Below are 21,891 nucleotides of genomic sequence, written 5' to 3'. Positions count from 1 at the left end.
GAATGTGGTATTGTCCATAATTGACACCTCCTAGGACACCACAGCTGAATGGTGTGGCTGAGAGGCGCAATCGAACCTTGTTGGATATGGTTCGTTCCATGATGAGTCGAGCTTCATTACCAATCTCATTCTTGGGGTATGCCTTAGAGACTGCCACCCATATCCTGAATCTAGTCCCTACTAAAAAGGTTGCCAAAACACCTCATGAGATGTGGACTGGGAAAGTTCCCAATTTGGACCACATCAAGATTTGGGGTTGCGAGGTTTTCGTGAGGCGCGAGACTCACGATAAGCTCGAACCTCGAAGTGAGAGATATATTTTCATCGGTTACCCACAGAGATCCTTTGGTTACCTCTTCTACAGACCCAGTGATAATGTGGTCTTTGTATCAAGGAGAGGAGTCTTTCGAGAGAGAGAATTCATAAGCCAAGGAAACAGTGGGAGGCAAATTGACCTTGAAGAAATTCAAGAGTCAAGTGGTGAAGGAACCTCAAACCCAAGCAATCAACCTGAAGAGGAAACTCTTGTTGATCCGACTGACGAGCCCATACCTCTGAGGCGTTCCACGAGAGTTAGGAATGCACCTGAGCATTACTATGGTTTCCATATTACTGCGGAAGGTGATACACTTATCAGTGATAGTACACTGGTAAGTCTGGATGAACCTAACAGCTACACGGAAGCCATGGCAGGCCCTGAGGCTGCTAAATGGAAAGAGGCTATGGACAGCAAGATACAGTCCATGTATGACAATCAAGTTTGGAACTTGGTTGACAATGTGCCAAGTCGCAAGACAGTCGGTTGCAAATGGATCTTCAAGAAGAAGACCGACATGGATGGTAATGTACACACTTATAATGCACGACTGGTTGCAAAGGGCTTTTCACAAACACCGGGAGTTGATTATGATGAGACCTTTTCACCAGTAGCAAAGATTAAGTCTATTAGGGTTATGCTAGCCATTGCTGCATTTCATGACTATGAAATATGGCAAATGGATGTTAAAACCGCTTTCCTTAATGGAAAGTTGGCTGAGGATGTTTACATGAGTCAACCAAAGGGTTTTGTCAGTGCAGAGTACCCTAATAGAGTGTGTAAGCTTGAGAAATCCATTTATGGATTAAAGCAAGCACCTCGCAGATGGAATCTTTGCTTCGATGAGAAAGTTAAAGAGTTTGGCTTTTCGAGGAGCGAGGATGAGTCATGTGTATATGTTAGGTCTAGTGGGAGTATAGTTAGCTTTTTGGTGTTGTATGTGGATGACATACTACTCATAGGAAATGACATCCCAACCTTGCAGGAGGTTAAGTCCTGGCTTGGGAAGTGTTTCGCTATGAAGGACCTTAGGGAAGCTGCCTATATCCTAGGGATAAGGATTTTGAGACAGGAGTAAGAGACTAATTGGACTTAGTCAGAGTACCTACTTGGATAAGGCGCTGAATAGGTTCAGCATGCAGAATTCCAAGAAAGGGGAATTACCGATCCAGAGTAACGCCAAACTGAGTAAGACTCAGAGTCCAAGTACAGAGGCTGAGATAGCTGAGATGAGTCATGTACCATATGCTTCCACTGTGGGCTCGATCATGTATGTTATGACTTGTACTCGCCCTGATGTGGCCTTTGCCTTGAGCATGGTCAGTATATATCAAGGGAACCCTGGCAAGGCTCACTGGACTGCGGTAAAGAACATTCTCAAGTATCTGCGAAGGACTAAGGACTGGGTCCTTACCCTTGGTGGCAGTGATGACTTGAGAGTGGCAGGATATAGCGATGCTAGATTTCAGACAGATAGGGATAATTTCCGCTCTCAGTCAGGCTGGGTCTTTATCCTAAATGGAGGAGCAATTACTTGGAAAAGTTCCAAGCAGGAGACGATAGCTGATTCAACTTGTGAATCAGAGTATATAGTGGCAAGCGAAGCAGCAAAAGAGGCGATATGGCTAAAGAACTTCATTGGAGACCTTGGAGTTGTACCAGCTATAAAAGAGTCAATGGAAATTTTCTGTGACAGCGAAAGTGCGGTTGCTTTAGCTAAGGAACCAAGGGATCATGGGAGATCCAGACACATTGACAGAAAATACCATTTCATTAAACATCGAATAGAAGAATGACTCTTCGTGGCAAAGAGGGTATCATCAGATGAGAACCCATCAGATCATCTCACGAAGGGATTAGGTAGGGTTAAGCATTTACAGCATGCAAGGCGCATCGGGCTGAAGGATGTATAAATATGATTTTATATAACAAACAAAATATATTCAAAACATAACTTTGAAAAAAAATGATGTAAAAACTAAATTCGGATGAATTCGTCACAAAAATTTTGAAATCTGGATCAAAAATGTAAAATTTAAACCAAATTTTTAATAAAATTTAAAATCTAGGTGAAAAGTATAATTTTTGAAAGTGGGTCCATATTGACCGGGTAAAAATATTAAAATGAATAAAATTGTCGAATTTATGGTACTTAAATAATAATAATAATAATAATAATAATAACCATAAATGAACTAAATGGCCAAAACATAATGAATTTAATGAAGTTTTCCCTAAAATATATCCCATATAAAACAGAAATGATTTGATCAATAAAATTACCATATATTTATCATTTAATTATGTCTCGTCAATCTCGTGTATAATTTGTTTTGCTAATACTTGGATTTACCATATAAGGATAAGAGAAAATTACGCGAATCGTCCCTGTGGTTTGGGGTAATCTGCACGTTTGGTCCCTCAAACGGTCCCTAAAATGTAATTTTGTTGCGCGTTTGGTCCCTTCCAGACCTCAAAAGTCTATTTTGCCCTTAATGATATATTTTTATTTTGTTAATTCTTTTTTATTACTTCACCTATTATTAAATAAATAAATTATTAATAATTGTTTTGAATGGACCCACCCCAACTTAATCTTCTTTCCTTCCCCCCAATGGAGGAAGACTATCCTGTTTCCCGACACCGGCTCCGGTCACTATCTTCGACCACATATCAAGTATCAAAGAAATCACCATAAGATCAACACAGACTACCTAATACTCGACCATAAATATGAAATACCTCTGAAATCAAAGCAACAACTCAATTTCCAAACAAAAATCAAATATACAACTCATATCCAAAACTAAAATCCCCAGGAAAAACTCGCAGATACAATCTGGATGAAACCCACAAATTGAGTTTTTCCATATGAACCCAGATATCAAAATCGAAATTAAAATCAAAAGCCCACTATGACCACAGAAATCAAAATGCTTGAAATCTAATCCATGATGAATCCTAGAAATCAACCCTGGTCTTGAAGACAAAGATCGATGTTTGTGAAGATGAAGAGCATCGATGATGGGTGTACATTCTAATACCTGAAATTCGAGTTTTCAAGTTGAATCACTAACCTGCTGAAAAAAGGAATCACAAATCATTAACCAATTGCTTCATATCCTAATATACCCAAATCACCACAGAGAGTTAGGAGACATATCTATAATCCTGTGATTTTAGGGCTGCGTATTTGGTTTGATTCAATCATAATACACATCAAGAATGGTAAGGAAATAAATGGAAGGGAAACAAATGGATTGGTTCGTAGGGTAGCATCTGAAGCAGTGGTGGAACCCTAACACCACCAACGTTTGTCCATAGGTCAACGGTGGTCCAAGCAGCAGTGGTAGGTCGTTGACACGACCTCCGATGTAGGGATTGAGCAGCAAGGTGGAGCCCTAAGCTCCGCCATCACCATTTCCTCTCAATCGAGGGTGAAGAAGGCGATGGTGTTGATCGAGGGTAAAGGAAGATGGGAGCTTTCCGGCGACGATAGGATAGGGAATGAGGGATGGAGGAGTGTGTTGTGGTGGTAGCCAATTGTTTTTGGAAGAAATCGGTCGATAATGATGATTAAGAGACGATGGGTGAGAAGGGTGGAGGTAAGGGGTGGGACCCGATTTTTTTAATAATAATTTTTTAATAAATAAGTAAGAAATAAATAATTAACAAAATTTAAAAAGGAATAAAAAGGGCAAAATAGTCTTTTTAGGTCTGGGAGGGACCAAACGCGCAACAAAATTACATTTTAGGGACCGTCCGAGTTAAGAAAAAAAATTAGGGACCAAACGCGCAAATTACCCTCAACCACAGGGACCATTCGCGTAATTTTCTCTAAGGATAAACCAGTGTTTTCGCTCTATATATAATAAGAATACTCATAAAACTCATTCCAAACTGAACCAAATGGAATTTCATAAAATAATAGTATTTATTGCATTCTTGTTATCAACCCTAATAATCACCGGAGTGTTTGCCGATTGCACTTGTGAACCAGAAGAAACCAATGGCGACAAAAGCAAAGCCCTCAGGTACAAACTGATAGCACTTGCTTCCATTCTCACCGCCGGCTGTATAGGCATTTCTCTTCCCTTCGCCGGCAAGTTTTTTCCGGCTTTACGTCCTGAGAAAGATGGTTTCTTTCTGGTGAAAGCATTCGCCGCCGGTGTCATATTGGCTACCGGTTTTATTCATATACTTCCGCATGCGTTTGAGAGCTTGACTTCACCGTGTTTGAAAAAACACCCTTGGTCGGATTTTCCGTTCACTGGGTTTGTGGCAATGGTAGCCACCATTGCAACACTGTTGTTTGAGACTTCGGCGGCGGCGTACCAAGTTAGGGCTCAGACGGCTGCGGTGGCGAAAGTTGTGGGAGATGGTGGAGATGAAGAAGTGAATGGTGCGCATGTGGATGATGACATGCTTGCAAGCCATGGCCATGTTCATGGATCGATGTTGTCGACGAGTGATGATTCCGAAGTTAAGCGTTATAGGATTGTTTCTCAGGTAAATAATTAAAGTTTTCATTTTGGTTTTTAAATAATTAAAATATCTGATTATTTGTTAAATTAATAAAATATCTAATGTAACAGAAAATTTAAAACATCTTTCGAAAAAGTAAAGAGTAAAATGCTCATAAACCTTAAAAAATCAAGGTATAAAATGCACATATATAAACATATAGATGTGATAATTGTATAATTTAGGAGTAAGAAAGAAAATAAGAGATACGAATTGGGAGACAGTGAAGACGACGAGGGGTAGGGTGAGAATTAAGTTGGTGGTGTGTGTCATATTATGTATATCATATTTTTGTAATGTCGTATATGTCATTTCATTTTTTCTTCCGTCTCAGAAAATCGATGTAATGTCGTATATATCAGATTTTTGTAATGTCGTATATATCATATTTTTGTAATGTCTTATATGTCATTTCATTTTTACTTCCGTCTCATATAATATTTTATCATATATTTTTTTTAAATTGAATAAAATATAATTTAACGAAAAAAACACTTCATTAATTTAATTAAAACGATTACATATCTAAAATCAGCAAATAAATAAAAAAAACAACATAAAAGTGACAATTTTTAGATAAAAACACTAGTTATAATATTTTTTCATTATGCCCGTTCCAGCCCTCAAGACTATATCGAATCCGTTTTCAGTAAGGTGATGAAACGGTTTTGTTAAAAATTTTATATCTCCACTTCTTTGCTTCTTTTCTCGAGCTCGTTGTTTCTCCTCTTTGGCTTTCTTTTTCTCTTCCAACTTCTCTTTTTCAAAACTAAAACAACTTTAAAAATTCAAATTATAAATTTCCAAATTACTAGCAACCCTATGTATTTCATCTCCTCTCCTTGTTCCCGGTGTATTCGACGATGATACTCTATTTTTCGCTTTATATCAACCCATCGGTCAAACTACCTATTCAATCTCGAGCTCATCCACTTCGTTCAAATCAACCCCAAAATGCTCATCCGATGAAGTAGTGTAACTCGTCTCAAAACTTTGGTTCGTTTTGAACCACCTCCTTCGCTACCAAAATCGTCTATCCATTTTAGGGACTTTAATAAAAACCTCCAAATATCAAGAAACTTGAACGACTTTTTATTATTATCAATTAGAAAAATTTAAGGGTTGTCTCTAAAATTTGTTCATCGTCTTCCCCGCTTTTCCGTTAAGCTACCAAATTGTTGTAAATGTCATTGAATTTTGTGACATATTTGTTTATCTCACGAAACTTGCTAGTACATTGATCTGCGCGGTACTCGCCACAACCCATCACCATAAGAAATCGCTCTTTAATGTGTCGCCTAAAATGGTCATGTTTTTACGCGTTACCTATTTTGGAATCCTCCGAAATATCGACCAACGATTTCACTAAAACCATCTCTTCATCTAGTTGTCATTGTTGAGGCTCCACCTTTTCTTTTCGAGCAGATGCTTTTCCTTTTTCTCGTCTTTTGGAGTTGGATGGTTTGAGGTGGGTTTCCTAAACTATTTGGGGTTTGGGGTCGGGTACCGGTTCAGGATCATGTTGGGTTTCCCGGACAAAATCAATTTCTGGTGAGGGAGCGTATTTGGGGAGGGGGGGGGGTTGAAACGTGGTTGGGCTAAGAGGTTGCATCATGTAAAATTGTTGTGATATTTGTTGGTAATAAAAATGTTAAGGTTAGGGCAAAAGCGTAGACATATCCGTTTGCGGTTGGTAAACCGACGACCCCAACGGACGAACATTGGATGCGATTTGCTACGAGTTGTAAATTGAGGGTTGTTTGGATTCACATTTGGAATGCAAAAACCTTTCAAAGATGATATGAATTGAGAATAGTTGTTTGTGAAAAATATAATAGAAAGTAATGTATTTTTAGTGGCTTTTGAAAAAAAATCAACATCTAGCCATTTCCCAACGACTACAAACGGTCGAAATTCAAAAGGGAGGGTGCGGTGAATCGATGACGTAAGACATGTATACTTGATATTTTTTTGGGGGGTCGGCATGGTGTTTACAGCACACTACGATGCCACCTTATATACTGCATTGCGCGATAGCGTACACAATGAGGGGTCTTATTTGGTTTGGAGTTGGAAAACCCGAAAATCAAATGGAACTGAAATTGATTTCATATCAAACCATATTTAAATTCAATTTTTGGTTTGGTTTAAGTCCAACCTAAATTTTGAAGTCTCATAAGCTTTAGAGCAAATCGAACCGAAAATTCGAATTTCATTAATTAATTAATTAAATATTTTGTTTTATATTTTTTATAATAACTAAAAATATTAGATAAAAGACATTTCAACCATTGTACCAATTTAGGGTTTTCACTATTCAGTATTCAAGGCTCGTAATCCTCATAAATTTCTAACTCATACGCACACTTCACTTTTCATTTTCAATTTCACCTTTCAATCTTAGAAACTTTAGATCTTTTATGTTTAGAACTATAGCTTTTTATGTTAGAAACTATGCAAATTATGTTTGGAACATAAAATAATATTTGTTAGCTTTTTAAGTTAGAAACTTTGCAAATTATGTTTGGAACATAAAAAAATATTTGGGTTTCTTGGTTTTCAAATTGAACCATTCCGAAATAAAATTTGATATTTGGTTTGGTCTGAAGGGAAAAAACCGATTCAAGGAAACAGAAGAACTCATAAACCGAATCGATTCCCACCCCTAAAGATGAGGGAAGGTAATGGCGGGTTTGTATGTGTCGGATGGGAATCTGGGTGATTTGTTGGGAAAGGTCAAAGGTAGTTTAGTTTCCGCTTTACAATTATAATTATAATTAATAAAAAAAAATTAATATAGATTATATAATAGAGGGTCATTTTCACAAGTTCAAATGTTTGATAGTTGTCCTATTAAAATTAACGTCTCAAAGAATAAGATCGGTATAAAAGTTGGAAAAAAAAATAGCAAACCTCACATCTGACAACATTCACGTTATTTCGTTATAGGACCTACGTGACAGGTTAATAAATGAATACTAATATTATTTTTTTAATTATATCTTATTTATAAGATTTCGTACATCAATCATTGTTATCGGCGAACATTGGAAATAAAGACAAAAATTAAAAAGAAACGTTTCTAACCACAGCCTTGTGTTTTGAAAAAATATTTAGACTAAATACAGTTTTGGTCCCTGTGGTTTTGTCAGATTCGCACTTTCATCCAATCTTTGAAAATTTGACAAGATACATCCTAATATAATAGGTATAATCCGTATAAAGCTTTATAAAAGGAGCTGCGAAAACTAAAAAAAAATGTTTGAAAGAAGATTTAAACGTTCAACCTCTAGAAACACTCCCTAACGCCTTAACCATCTAAACCAACAACAACTTGTGTTATTATCTCGCTAAACATATTAATATTATGTATATATACACTGCATAAAACGAAATTTTTCTAAAACAATTACAATACTGAAATTTTTTTTAGGGGTATCACGGGATACACCGGTATCTAATGTGGATCCGTCTCTGCAGCCTATACAATAACCATATTAAAATAAATAATTTTATACTTAATATGTGTTAATTATATTCACATTTAACAAACTTTTTTATATTTTTTATACAAAAAATATTTATAAAAAGCTTTACAAAAATATAAAAAAACAAAAGATCAAAAAAACATTAAAAAAAATATTCGAACAAAATATCACTAGAAAAATTATTCAAAAAAACGGCAAAAAATATAAACTAACAAAATATAAAAAAAATAAAAATTATTTTTGAATAAAATTTCAATAAAATATAAATCATAAAAAATATAATAAATAAAATAAAATGTCAACAGCAAAATATAAAAAATTAAACAATTATATATATATATATATATATATATATATATATATATATATATATATATATATATATATAAGAAAAATAAAAATATAAAAATAAGGGTAAAATTATCTTTTTAAATGGACTGAGGATGTGCAATGCAACTTTTTTAAATCACAAGGTTGCACCCTGTCAAATTTTCAAATGTTGGACTGAAAATACGAATATCACCAAACCACAGGGATCAAAACTATAACTTACTCAAATCTTTATGAGGTGGTTGTACTTATTAGAGTAAATTACAGTCCATGTGGTTTATATCAGTATGAATTGTTAGTCTAATTTTTTAATTTTTGACACAGCTTGTCCTTTTGGTTTCCAAAAGTTAGCATTGTTGTACGGTAAATGAGTCTCCATTAAATGAGTGTAAAACGCTTAAATTACCCTTGAACAATTTTTTAAAAAACAACTTTGATAAAGTAATGGGGATAAATTTGTAATTTCTTATAGCCTTAAAGGACAACAAACCCGTGGGACATTCGACTAATATCACTCTCCCTGCTGTTTGTCGTATACGCCTCTCCTATCCTATCCCTACCTCTACCACATGAGTTTTCAAAATTGATGTGTATTTGGATGCCAAAAGTTGAAAGCAAATCTAATTAATGGTGTCGTTGATGATGTTATTCTTTAAGGTTGGTGGATGTTAACAACGTATTAATATGTGCTTATAGTGTTACAATATCAATCGATATTAATATGTGTCACCTCACATGTCATGTAATTATAGTGTTACAATATCAATCGGAGTAAATGGACAACATGTTATATAAATATTATAATATTCTTTATTTTCCATTTCATCATTTCCTTTTTCTTTTTTTTTTCAATTTTTATTTTTCCAATTTGTTTTTTATTCACGTTAAATTATTTACAAAAAAAAATGCAATTTCAATTAAATCATAAATTAACCATAACATTTAAAAACAAAAAACAAACATTGAACGCAAAGAAAAAAATAGTCCTAAAAACCAAAGTTATCAAGATCGGGATCCTACTAGGATCGTTTTTGGGTTTGCAAGATCAGTATCGGGATACTGAGATCCCACAAAATAAAACATAATCTTAATTTATAATTTAAAACATGAAAAATATTTCAAACATTTAAATTTTTGTCCAAAAGTTATAAAAACTTCAAAATATTAGTTGTAAGCCACAACACAAAATGTTAAATGCTAAATTGGTAAAGGATAAAAACATAAAGTGGTAAGAAAATTTCATTTGAAAAAAAAAACACTCAAAGGAAGGTAGGATCGGATCGAATCACGATCCTACCAAAAATACGATATGTTTACGATCCAGCTCGTTTTTCATATCTAGGATCATAGGATCGTATGATCCTACTCAGGATTGCGATTTTGACAACCATCCTAAAAACATAAAAACGATACACTAGTCATCCAAATATTTATTCTCGATTGTCTCATTCATCTTTCGGAGCACTTGCGCCTGTGGTCGTCTCAAATTTTCTTCGCTAGTCTGAGGAATTGCTAAATCCCTCATGATTTGATTTTCTTCTGCTTGCTTACGTAGGAACTCCAAGTGATCACGTGGCAAACATTTTGTTGTACGATTAGATTGTGTTGGTCGAACTTTTCTTTCATTTCCACCAACTCTTGTACCCTTCTATCGGCTTCGTCCGCATGTCGTTGAGCACGCTTTGCTTTGACACGCCCAACGATCGACGTGGGGGAGGGAGAGATCTCTTCGATGTCATCATGGATGTCATTTGTGTTGGCATTAAGATCGAAGTTAGTTCGTGCGTCGGAAACGTCAAACGAACTCAAACCACGCGACCTCTTCGATTATACCTACGACAATTTTGGCGTTTTAAGCCATTTTGGATCGTTTCTCACCATTTCCCAAGTTTTTGTCGTACTCGAAAACATGACCCATTTCGACGTGATATTGCTCCCTCGTGATTTTGAACACATCGAAATCATTCACATCATTTTCTTTTTGTGAAGAAAGTTTGTTGTAGATCCCATTAAACTTGGTGTACTACCGACTAATTGGAGTCCACTCGCTACTAAGCATATTAGTATTGAGATATGCCAGTCTTTCTTCAAAATTTTACGAAATTTTCCGAGCACAACTTCCCAAAAACCAATTCTCTTTATATCGTTTCCTATAGTTGGATTTTTTGAAGTCCCGCCCCATGTCCCAAAAACCAACTCTCTTTATATCAGTATTGTGAAATGCCACTATGGTGTCCACCATAGTGGAGATGCTTCTTCTTCAGTTTCAGTGATCGCTTTCCTTTTATTTTTTTCCTCTCCTTTTAGGTTTCAGATTACCTCCTTCTTGCGTTTCGGCAATCGTTTCTTGTGTGGGTGGTGGTTGTGTGGTTGTTTGTGGCATGGAAGCTAAAGTGTTGAAAAGGTTTTGTTGCAAGTAGGCTGATGTAGGAAATTACATTGAGGGTGAGGCGGGATTGAAAAAGTTTACTGAAAATGATATTTGTGGTGAGTATTGAACGTTGTGGAGGTTCGCATAGCTCTCATATGGCGCGAAACCGAGCAGAGCGGAAGTGTTTGTGTTTGGAAGAGGGGTGTTCGGGTTTTGCTCCGTATTTGGTTAAATGAGAAAGTGGTTGATTTTTGTTTAATAATAAGATGAGAGAAAGAGAAGAATGGTGTTGGTAAAAAATGAGTGTATGTTTATATTTATATGTGAGGAAATTTGAATATATATATATATATATATATATATATATATATATATATATATATATATATATATATATATATATATATATATATATATATATATATATATATATATTACATTTGTGACCGTTCAACAACAGTCAAGTGACCATTTTAATCGATTTTTTGGCGTTACAATTCGTTATTGCAGCAAAGGGAGGCAACACAACGACTTCCAACAGCAAAGGTGGGGCGGTGTGCGACCGTTACCACACCGTTTTCCGATGTCCATGTCACAAAAACGGGAGTTAGCATTGCCCATACCAATTACTCTAACTATAACAATGGGAAAAGTGGGAGGGAGTGAGGCCTTAAAAATTCATTGTTGGAGTTGTAGTAGACGGAGACGAGTTGCAGTTGCACTCCTCAAAGACTATTGATAGGATGGAGAGTTTTTAGGATATTAGTGGGGAATGGGAGACATAAAGATGGTGGTGATTGGTGGTGGGATTGGTGTTGATTAAGGATGGTGATGGTGGTAGTGTTGGTGTTGATTGGAGATTGGTGATGGTAGTGGGTGATATTAGTGATGGTGGTAATGACTCATGGTGCTTTCATTTAAAAATAAAAACAAAATAAAAGGAATAAGAATATAAGACAAGGACAGATAAAAGGGTAATTTCATCATTTCTTTGGGTTTTAATAGAGCCTCTTAGAGGATAGCAACCTTAAGAACCACTATTGTAACTTTTGAAAACCGACAAATAATTCTAAAAATCCAAAATTTTAGTAAAAGTGAAGATTTGTCTAAACCACCAAGATCAAATTTGTAACGCGGAACAGTGTGTAATGGGGATGCTGTGTGGGGGAGGGAACCATACCCCGGAACAGAACACCAGGGCTACGGCTTAGGTAGTGTGGGTAAAGGATGAGGGGAAGGTACTCCGCCCTCTCTCTTCTCATGTGATTGGCTAACTTTATTTTTGTATTTTATTTATTGTTTTTAGCTTTTATATATATATATATATATATATATATATATATATATATATATATATATATATATATATATATATATATATATATATATCAAGGTTGTAAAAAACGTTCGGCGTTAACTAGTCGGTGGACTGAGGTTATGAGATTAATCGGTTAGACGAGATTAATCGGAGACCATTAGTTGCCAATTTGTTGAATTTTAAAAAATTAAATATGACTAATATCATATCAAAGTTCGTAAATACCACTAATATCATAACAAAATAAGTTAACATGATTAATACAACACCAATCATACCTAAAATAGTTTCTATTGAGATAAATTTTTTTCAAAGTGTTAAAATTTCATCATTTTATATTGTTTCACTCATTATGTATGTATGGATCAACTGATAGACGCAATCTAGTCGGTCAAGTAGCACCTATGAATTAATCGGGACATAGTCAAGATTTTTACAACAGTGATATATATATATATATATATATATATATATATATATATATATATATATATATATATAATTTATGGTTTTTAATTCCAATTAGTATGTACAAAAAATACTTTTAAAGAAAAAATTAATAATAAATGATAATGAAAGATGATCATTTTCTGAGTTTTGAATTTGAAAAGTAAATGATTGAAAAACTGATACTAAAAAAATAAATGGTAAAGGTGCGCATAATGTGTGTTCTATATTTTAACTTATTATGTACCTATTAATTACTTTTTATTTTAAATTTTAAACAAATAAATATAGTGGTCCCCAAATATTCTCTAGCATTTCTCTTTCATCGTAACTTTAAGCTCGTTGTTGCCCTCACAATATCGTTGTCATCCACCACAAGTGAGTTATCTTTCCCCTTGCCCCTCCTACCAAAATGTCGGAGAACGTTTCACCATTCTTTGTCGGTTACCTCCGCTTCCCCTGCAACAACACCGCTGGAGAATTATTGTTGATGATGTGTGAGAACTTTTTCTAGTGATTTCTAGCTTGCTATTTCTACTAAAATTCTGGAAATCCAAACATAACTGAAGCCCCTCATTTCGTAATTCCGGTATAGCATGTTTCATGTATGCGAAATAAGATTGCATAGAATTTTCTTTAATATAGAACGTTATAATAGCATGCCTCTTATACTAATTAAAATTAATGCATTTCGTTTTAAGGTATTGTTTTCGATTTTCTTGTAACAAAAATTTACAATTCTTCACTGAATAAAAGTATATTCAATAACAAATAATAAAATGTAATTATTAGTCAGAAAATGTAAAGTAGCCTTAAATATATGTTAAATTACAAATGAAGAAATTAAGCTAGATTTATATATTAACCTTTCAAAGATTATTGAAACGTTATATACTGAGGTCCATACGAACCATAACATTGTATATGTTCATAGAACCATAACATTACCGAAAGAATAAAGATAGCTCACAATGCACATACCTTAATTTCTTGTTAGAACTTGAGTAGTACACATATGAGCAATTAGAGACTCACATTAGAAGTTCTTGTTTTACGATAAAATGTCAAATATGAAACAATAATTGTTCTTGTCTTTTAATTTTTAGGTGTTGGAGCTCGGAATCATCATTCATTCCATAGTTATAGGATTATCTTTGGGTGCTTCTAAAAACCTAAAAACCATAAAACCGCTTCTTGCCGCGTTGTCCTTCCACCAATTCTTTGAAGGAGTAGGTCTTGGTGGATGCTTATTTCAGGTATGGATTCAATTTTTACTAAAGAGAATTGAGTTTTAAATAAGTATATTTGTTATTTTGTAGAAATTTAACCGTTATATTTACTTAAAAAGAAAAAAAAAATCCTAAAATAAAGACATGTGATTTTCATACTGTTTTCACTAGGAAAAAACTGATCAATAAATGAAAAACCTAAATAGTATGCTTAATTTTTGTAGGCAAAAATTAAGTCATTGGCTACCACAGTTATGGCAGTGTGTTTTGCCCTTACGACTCCAAGTGGAATTGTGATGGGAATATTGGTAAGCAACACGTATAACGAAAACAGTGCCACTGCTCTTATCGTGGAAGGCGTATTAATGGCAGCAGCGGCCGGAATCTTAATCTACATGGCACTTGTTGACCTTCTTTCACCCGATTTTAAGAATCATAAGATGCAAAACAACAAGATCCTTCTATTTGGTTCCTATATTTCTCTTCTTCTTGGTGCAGGACTTATGTCTCTGCTAGCCAAATGGGCATAAACAATGTATATAATTTATATAACATGGTAATTTGGAATAGTTATTTCATATTTGATACTTATATGATGGGTAAGCTACATCAAATGTTATTGGATTAGTTCTCCTTGGCCAATGGTTGAATTATAAAAAAACATATGTAAATTAAAAAAAAAAGAATAGAAGGTGAATAAGTTCCGTATTAATAAAAATATTTGATAAGGGAAGGTAAAACATGACATTTTTATATAAAGCATTTGTATTTTCTTTATTTTCTAGTTATCATTTAGAAAAGTTTATGGCCAAAAGGTACTTGCTCAACTCTAACTTGGATTAGCCTGCGTAATATGTTTAGTTTTATAGGTTCGTAGGTCATGAGTTAGATTCGGGCTCGTGAGTCAGATTCAGATTATTGGTCATAATCAGGTTCGTGAGTCATGGAAAAATGTCTAAATATCACATGTTACTTATCAATCCTTACTCCCTCTAATTTATTTAATTAATAAATATTTTATTTTCCTAATCTAATAAAATAAACATGTTCACGTGTTAACTCGTGGATTATTTGCACATCCGAACATGACCCGTATAATAAACGGGTTGGTAGATTGCGGTTTGGTATGTTAGCTTGTTAAAAAAGCTTAATCCAAACCAGTTTATTTTCATGTCGGGTTAGTATCATGTCGCGATTCGTATTGAGAATTATTGTCACCTACATATATAAATTGTCTATTCAATGAACAAGATGATATATAAAAATGTTTTAGCTATTAATATCTATCGTATATGGTGCGATTCATATAAAGTTAGTACTCATAACACAACTTACATTTTAAAAATCAAGTGTTACAAAAACAGTTATATATATATATATATATATATATATATATATATATATATATATATATATATATGGTAAGGTTCAATAAAAAACCATAATTAACCAAAAAAACCAAGGAACCAAATTTTTTTTCAACTTTTTTCAACTTTTTTTTATCAAAAAAAAAAAAAAAAAAAAAACAAAAAATACAGAAATTCATAACTTTTTATCATTTTTCCAATGATATCAAATTCGATAAAAAAAAATTTCTTCAAATTCACAATGTGAATTTAAATTCACAATGTGGATCTAAATTCATACGGTGAATCCGAAAAATATATTTAACATTCACAATGTTAAGTTATGAATTTAGAAATTTTTAGTTTTTTTATTCTATAAAGAATAAGCTCTACACTTGAAAAAAAATTGGTTCCTTAGAGAACCAATAATTATGGTTTTCTATTGAACTTTTTCCATATATATATATATATATATATATATATATATATATATATATATATATATATATATATATATATATATTGATATATATATATATATATTAAAAAATCAACAGAAAATGCATAAACCTAAAATAAATTTTAAAAACCCTAAAAATATATAAAAAAATACTTTGAGATATCTAATCTTTTTTTTTGACTTTACAAATTAAAATCGCTACTTTTTTTATATAAAATTGTTGAAAAAAAATTATTTTTTTTATAATTTTTTTTCAACGAACGTGTCCCAAAACCAACGATTTTTAGCCCTATAAAGTCAAAAAAAAAAAAATAGATATCTTAAAGTATTTTTTTCTATGTATTTATATTGATTTTGTACGGCTGCTCCGCAGTCTTACATCACTCCTACCGCACACTAACCTGGTGAATGATATGGCTGCTCCGCAGTCTTACATCACTCCCAAAACCGTACATTAACCAAAGAAAACACTACGAGTCAAAACCCCACCTACCGGACTCTATCAGGTGTTCGGGTCGTGCTTCCGACCCCAAAGCCTTCATCAGACAAGAACATACAAAGAGGTCCTAACACAACCCTCGACCTCAACCTAGCCATGAATCCATATCATTTGTTCCGATGCTCATCGCTGACCAAAGAACACTATTCCTTGCTTAACCTTGAACCCTCTCGCAACCAGAATTGGCTCCCTAGTTGACTTAGGATGATACCATGTTAATCGGCATTCCCAGTTAATCCTTAATCAAACAATATCTTATTCGCACCGCCCGATTAGCCGTTCAAGGCCTCGCCAGCCAAAAGGGAGTCTGCTCCACACTCACGGTCCTAACATATCTTGGAATCTTCCTAACCTCAAGGAACCTTGGCGCTCCCTCCAGATATACCAATCCAAATCCCTGACATGGGTACAACTTCTAAAATACCTTGCACTTGGAACTATCCTCCGGAGGTCCCAAGTGACCATCCTTCACTTGGATTCATCTACATTCTGATAAACTTGTGATCATTGGATTACTAAGCCATCCTACACTCTCCTTATCCAACCACTACCATACTGATCTTACTGAACTAAGATCCCATGACCAAACGCTATCGGGTGCTCACACCCCAAACCAAATGAAGCACTTTACTACTCTCGACAAAGATTATCATATCCAAAGTACCTTCCCTTGATACAATTCCATATCCTTCTACAATCCCAACTGACGACAAGGAGCCCAAAGGACCCACAATTGGAACAGATGGATAATCACTTCAATGTTCTACCTACTACCGAAACAAACCCGAGTCTACTATAGACCATAATTTAACAATCCAACAATTTAGGGCAATGTATCCAGAAGCCATGATATACCATAAACAGAACATGACGATAAGTTAGCACAATCACTGACCTCCAATTATACAACTCAAAACCTTCGAAGCAGTCCCACCCATTAACGATAAAAGAGAACATTCAACGATCGAGGATGCAATGGTAACTACCCAACAATCCAATTTTCTACTGAACAAACCCATGTGGAACTACACATACCGAATTCTGAAGTTGATTGACAGACCAACGATAGTCGAGATGTAAAATAGACAACGAAAGTTATCGTTCCCGATTCACTTCTCCTAATCACCTGGAACAACCTGCCAGAACACGCTCTAACTGAACTCAAGGAAAGCATACCCTTGGTCCTCATCTTGTACAGTCTCCATGAAAATGACTCTCGTTCCACACATGAAATTTTCTCGAGGCTATCAAACCACAAGAATCCTCTCGTGCATTTCCACCTTTGTCGCAGATACCGCTACCATCTGGTTTCCCCCACTAGGTCGTCCTCCAATATCTGAAATCATATGCGCGTTCTCTCTCTCTCCCCCCCCCCCCCCCCCAACACAAAAAACTGGAAGTAAAAAATCCTCGTCATAGAAAATGACATCATTAGCCCTCGACCGATCACTCAACCTCAAGACTGCAATCCTCAAGCCATTCATCCCAATCGTTCCCTTCTTGAGTCTCGCGACTACGAATGACACTCCCTCAAGTAAGGCCCCCAAGACCTTGAAATAACCTACTCATCTAGGTTTGCACCATTCAACCCCAGCTGACATGGCCACTTAGGCCCAAACAATCACCCGACCCGTGTTCTTCTCGGACAACGATAACCGAAAAGTTGATAATACCCAAAATGCTATAACGGATTCATGGTGCCAAACCATGTTCTTACCCTCAACCAGATCCTTAGAATTTCCTAGGACTTTTCTTGATTCAAGTACAGATCCTGTGCTTCCAGTAGTACGAGCGCAATAGTACCTTCCACACATATCCGTACTTTCCTCAGAATCATCCTGAATCCTCTAAGTCACTCCCTCATAATGATACCTTCCAAAATCTGCTAAACAACACACTGTTGGATTAGGTGTCTAAGCCCATAACTATAATTGGTATGTACTTGAATTGATAGCAGCACAGTCCTTTTGGGTTGCCCTCAACCTAGCAACTGGACAAGGAAATTATGAAAGGAGAGATATTAATTTATAAGATTAATAAATTAATATAAATGATTTATTAATATGTTAAAAGATTAATATATTAATTAGAAATCATTATGTTTAATTAATAGTTAGCCAGAAATTAATCAGAATTAATTTTGGGGTTAAAAGTATTAATTATAAAGTGTAGGGACTAGTTTGCAATTATCTAATAGTTGAGTGGAAGGCTCCAGAACCTCCTTGGAAGGAGGTGGACGAAATCTATAGGGGAAACCCTAAGGATTTCGTCCAAGGGGCTTTGGATAAGGCCTTTGGATTAGCTTAGGCCCCAAGCAAAGGAGTATTAGGGTTTTCCCTAAACCCTAGATCCCTCAGCTATATAAGGAGTCTCCCAGCTCCTAAATTCGGCCACACCTACCTTGGAAGAAACCATAGGCCGAATTTTGCATACCCTAGCCTCTCTTTCCTTCAAGTTTCCTTCTTGCTAGTTCTTGGGTGTGATTCCATTAGAGGCATTACATTTATGGTGCTAGGCTTCCAAGAAGATCAAGTTCAAGAGGATTAACAATTGTTTGCTATAACAATTGAAAGGTATGTAATTCTGAAACCCTAGTTTGTTAATTTCGAAATTAGCCTCTCTCCTCTAGGGTTCTTGTTTGCAATTCAAAGTTATATGTTCAATAGTTAAAACATAGATCCAAAGTAGGTTGCATGTGAACTTAGGAATTGTTTTTCTAGTTTATTTGTTTTACCTAAAACCCATCTGTGGTATCAGAGCCATTGTTTGTTTTAAATTGAATTGCTATAATAGTTGAATTGCAAATTAGGGTTTATAGCCATTAAACCCTAAAGGCCAAAATTTTCGTTTTTAGGGTTTTTGGTTCAAAGGGTTTTTCGAAAAATCCTAGCCTCCATGAACCCTAATCGAAATTAGGGTTAGGGTTTTGGAAAACCCTAGCCTCCTCCCTTGAATTTCGAAATTTGCTTGTTATTTTAGGGTTTTATCTTATTTTGGATAATTATTACTTGATTGGATAATTATTGCCTAATTGGATAATTGAGAAAAATAAGGAAATTATCCTTTACCCTAATTTTCGAAATCTAGAGGGATAAGGATTATGATTAAATTAATTGTTTAATTTGATTAGATAATCCTTACAAGATTTAATAGATTAATTAAAAGTTAATTAATAGATAATTATTAAATCTAGTTATTTGGTTTATTTTAAATTCAAATTAATAGTTTAATTTTTCGAAATTTATATATAAACCTTAAAGTTTTAAAAAGTTTAAAACACACCTTATATATGTATTATAATTAAAAGTTTAATATTATATATGTATAAGAATATGGTCAGTCAAATCGCTAGTATGCCTCATTCACGAAGCTAGTCTATAAGGGGGGTATAAGGATACCGCCTATAAAATGGTAGTTGAATGGGTGTCCACTCTCACCCACCGCTTCCTTGATTAGTGGAGGGTCGTTAGCAGAATGGGTTTGATAGGACAACTACATCTCATTAAAAGTATAATGTTATTAAAGAAAGTACTAGAACATTATTTTACAAAATCCCAACTCTAGTTACTTTAGGAAAAATGTGAAAAGTATGCTAATCCATGAAATTGCACATTATGCTTTATTGGTCGTTAGTGGAGCGTGTGTGGTTAACCAACACACTAAAAGGCACCAATAAAGAGTAGTAATGGGTATCTCATAATTGTCATTTTGATGGAGCGTGTGTGGTTTACCAGCACATCAATAGTTAATGATAAAGACAATGAGGTTACCAAGCACATTTGCATGGTTATTCACATCTTGTTTGTGATCCTCGGCATCCCAGTCACAAATAGAAGAGCATAATCTGAGATTAAAACATGCCATTGAATAGTTTCAATGTATCTCAAAAGAATTAGGAATTTCACTTCGTTTATTTCGTCTAATGGTGGAATTGGTGAATCGTCATTCACCTACCTTTATGAAATTTACACTTGGATCTCGGCATCCCATTTCTAAGTTGTGAATCTTCATAGTTGGATCCTAACCTTAATATTATATCTTTGGGTTATTATATTGAGGTATCTTGAGATCTAACTAAAACTTTCTTTCTTGAAAGATGTCTACTCCTGGAAACACTTCTGCTTCATCATCCTCCAACCACAACTTCTCTTTGCTCAACATTTGCTCCAAAGTCGTTATGGATGGCTCTAACTATAACGATTGGATGCATAACATCAAGATGGCGCTTCGATTTGAGGACAAAGAATATGTCCTTGAAAAGGAGCTCAAAGAGCTTGATGAGTCTAAAGCTACTCCTGAAGAATATGCTGCCTACAAGAAATATTATGATGATGCTACCAAAGTGGCATGCATCATGGTCGCAACCATGTCCCCAGAACTGCAGAGGTACTATGAGGACTACTGGCCCTTTGAGATGAACAAGGACCTTATGGAAAAGTACCATAAGCGAGATCGTCAAGAAAAGTTTGAAGTAGTCAAGTCACTCATGGCTTGCAAGATGAAAGAAGGGGAGTCGGTTGGGTCTCATGTGCAAAGAATGCAACGCTACATAGAGCGTTTGGTCAAGCTCAACATTCAATTTGATGAGGAATTGGCCATTGACATGGTCTTGAACTCATTACCTGATTGTTATGGTCAGTTTATTCTAACTTACCATTTGAACAACACTGAGCAGACACTGGCCCAATTGCACAACTTGTTGCAGACAGCTGAAGCAGGGATGAAGGGTAAAAGTATAGCCTCCACTCCCGCAAGTGCCCCCGTCTTAGCTATTGGACAGGGAAAGGGGAAAAAGAGGAAAGGTCCTCCTAAGCAAAACTGGAAGAACAAGGCTCAAGCTGGGTCATCTAGTAATGGCCCAAAGGCTAAGCCCAATGCTACCATTCCCCATGTTTCTGATCCAAAGGATACCGATTGCTTTTATTGCAATGACAAAGGGCACTGGAAGAGAAGCTGCCCAAAATATCTGCAGGATATCAAAGATGGCAAAGTGAAGCCATCTTCAGCAGGTATTTACACTATTTCTTCTAATAACTCATTATCTTCTCGTTCATGGGTCCTTGATACAGGATGTGGTTTTCACATCTGTTCTGATTTACAAGGGCTAAAAGAAAGTGAGGAGATAGAGCGAGGAAGGATAAACTTGATCATGGGCAACAAGAAGTCTTCACCAGTGACCAAGATCGGATTTTATCAACTTTTGCTTAGTAATGATGTTAGATTAGATTTATTAAATTGTTGCTATTCGTCTGAGATGACGAGAAACATTATTTCATTTCATGCATTGTTCAGACAAGGTTTTAAATATTCTTTTAATGATTTGAATGGTTCAATTTCTGTTTATAAGAATGGTGTTTTTGTATTTGAAGCTTTGCCTTGTGATGGTGTGTATGAAACAGTGACTTGTGTTGATAGCTTAGGAAATAGTGTATTTAATATTGACTTGTCTAATAGTGTAGACAAGGCATGCTTGTGGCATTGTCGTCTTGGACACATTAACAAGAAACGCATAGCCCAACTTCAAAAGGATGGAGTGTTGGAATCATTTGACCTAAAATCAGAT

The 21,891-nt window shown here is 35.0% G+C and overlaps 1 protein-coding gene across 1 annotated transcript; it reads left to right on the top strand.

Moving 5' to 3' along the window:
- The first annotated feature begins 4,225 nt into the window (after positions 1 to 4,225).
- On the top strand, positions 4,226 to 14,703 carry LOC145106091 (zinc transporter 5-like). The gene is made up of 3 exons (XM_079043135.1): positions 4,226 to 4,825; positions 13,901 to 14,050; positions 14,248 to 14,703. Exons 1-3 carry the CDS (start codon positions 4,226 to 4,228, stop codon positions 14,551 to 14,553), a joined length of 1,056 nt encoding a protein of 351 aa, XP_078899261.1. The 3' UTR covers positions 14,554 to 14,703.
- The last annotated feature ends 7,188 nt before the right edge of the window (positions 14,704 to 21,891 follow it).

The sequence above is a fragment of the Lactuca virosa genome, chromosome 4, assembly GCF_052849685.1.
Source record: "Lactuca virosa cultivar CGN04683 chromosome 4, Lactuca_virosa_CGN04683_v6, whole genome shotgun sequence".
Classification (NCBI taxonomy): Eukaryota; Viridiplantae; Streptophyta; class Magnoliopsida; order Asterales; family Asteraceae; genus Lactuca; species Lactuca virosa.
The sequence above is the reverse complement of the archived record's forward strand: the minus strand, read 5'-3'. Positions and strand labels throughout refer to the sequence as shown.